The 3,963-nt window shown below is 37.7% G+C and overlaps 1 protein-coding gene across 1 annotated transcript in view; it reads right to left on the reverse strand.

The window, feature by feature from the left end:
• LOC104402382 (dedicator of cytokinesis protein 9-like) overlaps window positions 1-897 on the reverse strand; it is a gene marked incomplete at both ends in the record, with an annotated part of 38,324 nt that extends 37,427 nt beyond the window's left edge. Inside the window, 4 exons of the mRNA XM_010010252.1 lie at window positions 159-230; window positions 353-478; window positions 578-647; window positions 782-897. Coding sequence (XP_010008554.1) covers window positions 159-230; window positions 353-478; window positions 578-647; window positions 782-897 — 384 coding nt within the window. The remainder of the gene's footprint in view (window positions 1-158; window positions 231-352; window positions 479-577; window positions 648-781) is intronic.
• Window positions 898-3,963: the final 3,066 nt, after the last annotated feature.

Raw genomic sequence — 3,963 nt, forward strand, 5'->3', positions numbered from 1 at the left:
CTTTCCCTCCCTTCTTACAAATCAAGTTACTATATATAAATCATAACCATGTGTATAAAGAACTTTTTCTTCTAATATGCAATAAAAATGTGATCGGAGAAAGAAGAGACTATACAAATTTTTTTTAGAATAACATTTTGTTGCAAAAGTTGACATACCTTCACTTTAGAGTTTTCTATCAAATGCTGAGCCATTGATTTTATCAGAACTTCAAAGAAAAACCATGAATACTGCAGAGAAAAGAAAGCATTCTGTAAAATCAGCACATGCAATCAGCTACTATTTCAATACAGTTATTCTTCAGTTATGACCAGGTAAGAACACAAAGTAAAAAGTATGGTTCAATATATACCTTAAGTAGCTTGTTGCTTGTAAGAAAGTCAGCAGATGGCTTTAAAATTGTTGTCATGGACTTTGTCAGTTCTTCATGTACTGTCTTATATTCCGAAGCAACATAGGGTTCAGCTTTATAACCATACTAAGGGAGGAAAACCAGAATTGATATTAAAGAGATGCAACTAAATTTACTCTTTTCAGAGAAACAGAAAAAAGAAACATTTAAATTACTTTTACCTACCTTGACATAAGATCTCAAGTAGCTATCCAAGCCTTCTTCATGACACTGAGCAACAATATGGATAATTACCCTAAACAGAAGTCAGAAACCAAATAAGCCTACAAAGCAAGCTATGATAGCAATAGCAAAAATGCTACTCAGTTACAGATTTATGTGATAACCCAGTCATGACTTACACTTGACAAAGCACTAAAAATTCTTTACCTTGTCACATTGACTGCAACTTCCTCTTGATTTGTCCTAGTGAGAACTCGAAACAACTGGTTTAGAACAGTTGGCAGGAAAGCTATCATCACATGGCCTTCCATAGCATGAAGACTCTAAAAGAAAGCAGTAATACTGTCACTCACCTAAAACAATGGCATTTAAATCACAAGTTCTGAAATGATAAAATTTATGACAGATCTTTTTCCAAAAATACACACTGCTCGCACTGCTACCTGAAGAAATACTGCACAGGAAGCAACTGAGAAGTTTCCAATATAAGTATTTGGTAAGGATTTATTACATTCAGGTAAATTAGGGATAAAAATTAGGTTTTATTAAAAGCATTTTAGAAGTAGTTATTTGTACTTTGCCATTGAAACGCATTCTAGGTAATGCGTACACCACAGCAACCAGACACTGACACTCTGATATAGTTTGCTATTTCCTCCACCAATGCAGACGTTCAGTGAACAGAAGTCCCACAAAAACAATCAGGTTGATTACGTGTGATAAGTGCAATACTAGTTACCGCAAAACAACAAACTAGTATGTTGAAAATCAGAATGAACTAAAATCCCTAACTACCTAATGCTGGAAATTGGAGACAGCGTATTACTAACTACTCAACTTCTTCATGAAATGCCTTTGCACTCCACCACACGCAAAAGATTTTATAGACGTAACAACCTTAACATAAAAGGCAGCGTATGGCATTTCATCCTACATTGGTTTACGCCGCAAAATCCCCTGGAGTTAAAGGAAATTGGACAAAAAAAATGTCTATTTACTGAACACGCAGACAGACAACAAATTTCAAACATTTCTGTTTAGTGTCAGGTAGCAGTCTGGTGTTTAAATGTTTACCTGTAAGCACATTCACACTATTCAGGTCTCTAAACAGTCTTCCTTCCTACATGATCTGTGATTTTTCTTGGGAACGCCAGTCATAAGCTACAACATCTTTTCTATAAGCCTTGAATATCAGAGCATTGGGTAAACATGCAAATGGAACTTCAGCTCACACTTTTTTCCAGGATGCTAACATTTTTTGGTAAAGGTGTGGTCTGAAGTAGGACTCTGAAGTGGACTCATAACCAAATTCTGATGCCTTTGAGTATTCAATTACACTCAGACTGCCAGAAGTAGCTGTGCCCTTTGATCTCTCAGGCAGCAGTAGAAGTAACTACAAGCAGATCCCTCAACTTATGAGATGTTAAGTGATGTTTGGACTCATGAAACATGAAGGAGAGCATAATCAGGTGAGTCCCAGAAAACCTGTAATCAGAAGTGTCAGATGGCACTTACACAAAATCCTGTTAGGGAGGACAAGAGCAGAAAGAAGAGAGAATGGGAGAACGCTTGTCAGGTTCAGCAACTCGAGTTACTCTGCCATTAGCACACTGACTTCATGAATAAAATTAAATCCTAAGTATTTAAATATGTTATTATAGTATAAACATTGCCTGCAGGAAACTGTCATCACTGAACTGAAACATTGATCTTTAAGGAGCATTTAGCACTCAGGCTGGCCAAGTCTGGCACAGGTAGGTACAAGCTGACACACAGAAGGCTATCTCTCAATACACAGGAGCAGCAAAAAGTATTTGGGTCTCTATGAGACCAAGCTAGACAGGAATTTGGCCCAATGCAACTGAAAATTGTCATAAGTTGTAGTGGACACAGAAGAAAGCATTAGTTTTCTGTTACCATGAAGCGAGGCAATAAAGAAAACATGATGTGTTAATCTAGTACAAACAGTAGATGGGTGAAGAGGTTCCCTTCTTCAAACTGCAATCTCAGAAGACAGCAGGACCACAATATCCTGGAAGGATTACTTGGAAAAAGACAGAATAATTTCCTTGACCTCAAGGCAAAGTGAAACACTCTGAAGCAGTGGGTGGTTCTGCATTTCTGTCTCTATTGGAGAGATTTCTCAGGGCAAAACCCACATATACACAGTTAGAAAGACTATATTTTGAAAAGTGTCATGATGACAGGATTTGCAAGTGTGGTATCAGGAAGGGATTCTGCACATAAGCTGCTTCTAGCTCCAGCAGAATCTCAATACTGCAGAGTGCTGACTTCTAAAGCCAAACACTACTAGGCTTAGTGCTAGTGTCACCTAACTGGGGACTATTTGGTACAATTACTACTGCAGAAAGGAGTGGAAATCAGGATGGCTCCAGATCTAAAAAAAAAAAAAAAAAAATAATCGAAGAACTTGAACAGAACAGATACTTCACGTGAGAAAAGCAGAGAAATGACATCTCAAGCAAGAATGTTAGTAGCAGAAACCCCTAGTGACACATTCTAAGTATCCATGGGGGATGATGAAGTTTAGCTACAAGATTATTTGTTCTTTGTCTTACCCCTTTGATGTGAGTCTACAATAGCCAGAATCCCTTCTAAGGGGATGCATGATTGTCATATGCTTTGCCAGCACGTTTTAGGATTGCAAAATTTCAGAATGGTAAGGACAAATAGAAGATGGAGAAACAGGTCTGTCAGTAAAAAATGGTAATAATAAAAAATCCCTATTTCCAAATAGACTTTTTCCATTAACGTAATATGTCCTGTTTGTACAGAAGTCTTGGGGCAAGGAAGATGGCTCAGAGCCACGGTTCTGACATAACCCAGGTCCCAAAGCAAGTCCAGTTTAGAAGTGTGCCACATTTAATAGTTAAGTTCTAACTTAAATGTCCTGAGTAGACAGTCCAGTTTTATTAACTGATGGTGTTCAATTACAAAAATAAACTCTGTTGTGCCTAAGAAAAATAAAGAGTTACTTGTGATACCTTACATAGATTTTAAGATGACTGCAATTTGGGCTTCACATTAAAAATACGGCCTACAGTTAAGACAAAACTGCTGTGGAAACCATGCACTCTACTGAAACGTTTTAGAAAACCAGGAGTCATCATTCCCTGCTATTTCCCTGTGCAGTTCAATTTGAATATTTTGACAAATTAAGCCATTAGGGTTTCAAAATTATCACTCTTAAGGCTGACCAATACTGTCTCATTATTTACAAGCTCAGGAGTGTTGCATGCTGACTAGAAGGAAGTGCGGCAGGAGGGCCAGGAGACCTCCATGGATGGCTAAAGAGCTGCTGAGGAAAGTTAGAGGGGAAAAAAGAAGTTTATAACAAGAAGTGAGGAGAGGCAGCCTGGGAAGAATAC

Source organism: Nestor notabilis, unplaced genomic scaffold (genome assembly GCF_000696875.1).
Source record: "Nestor notabilis isolate BGI_N333 unplaced genomic scaffold, ASM69687v1 scaffold4702, whole genome shotgun sequence".
Lineage (NCBI taxonomy): Eukaryota > Metazoa > Chordata > Aves > Psittaciformes > Psittacidae > Nestor > Nestor notabilis.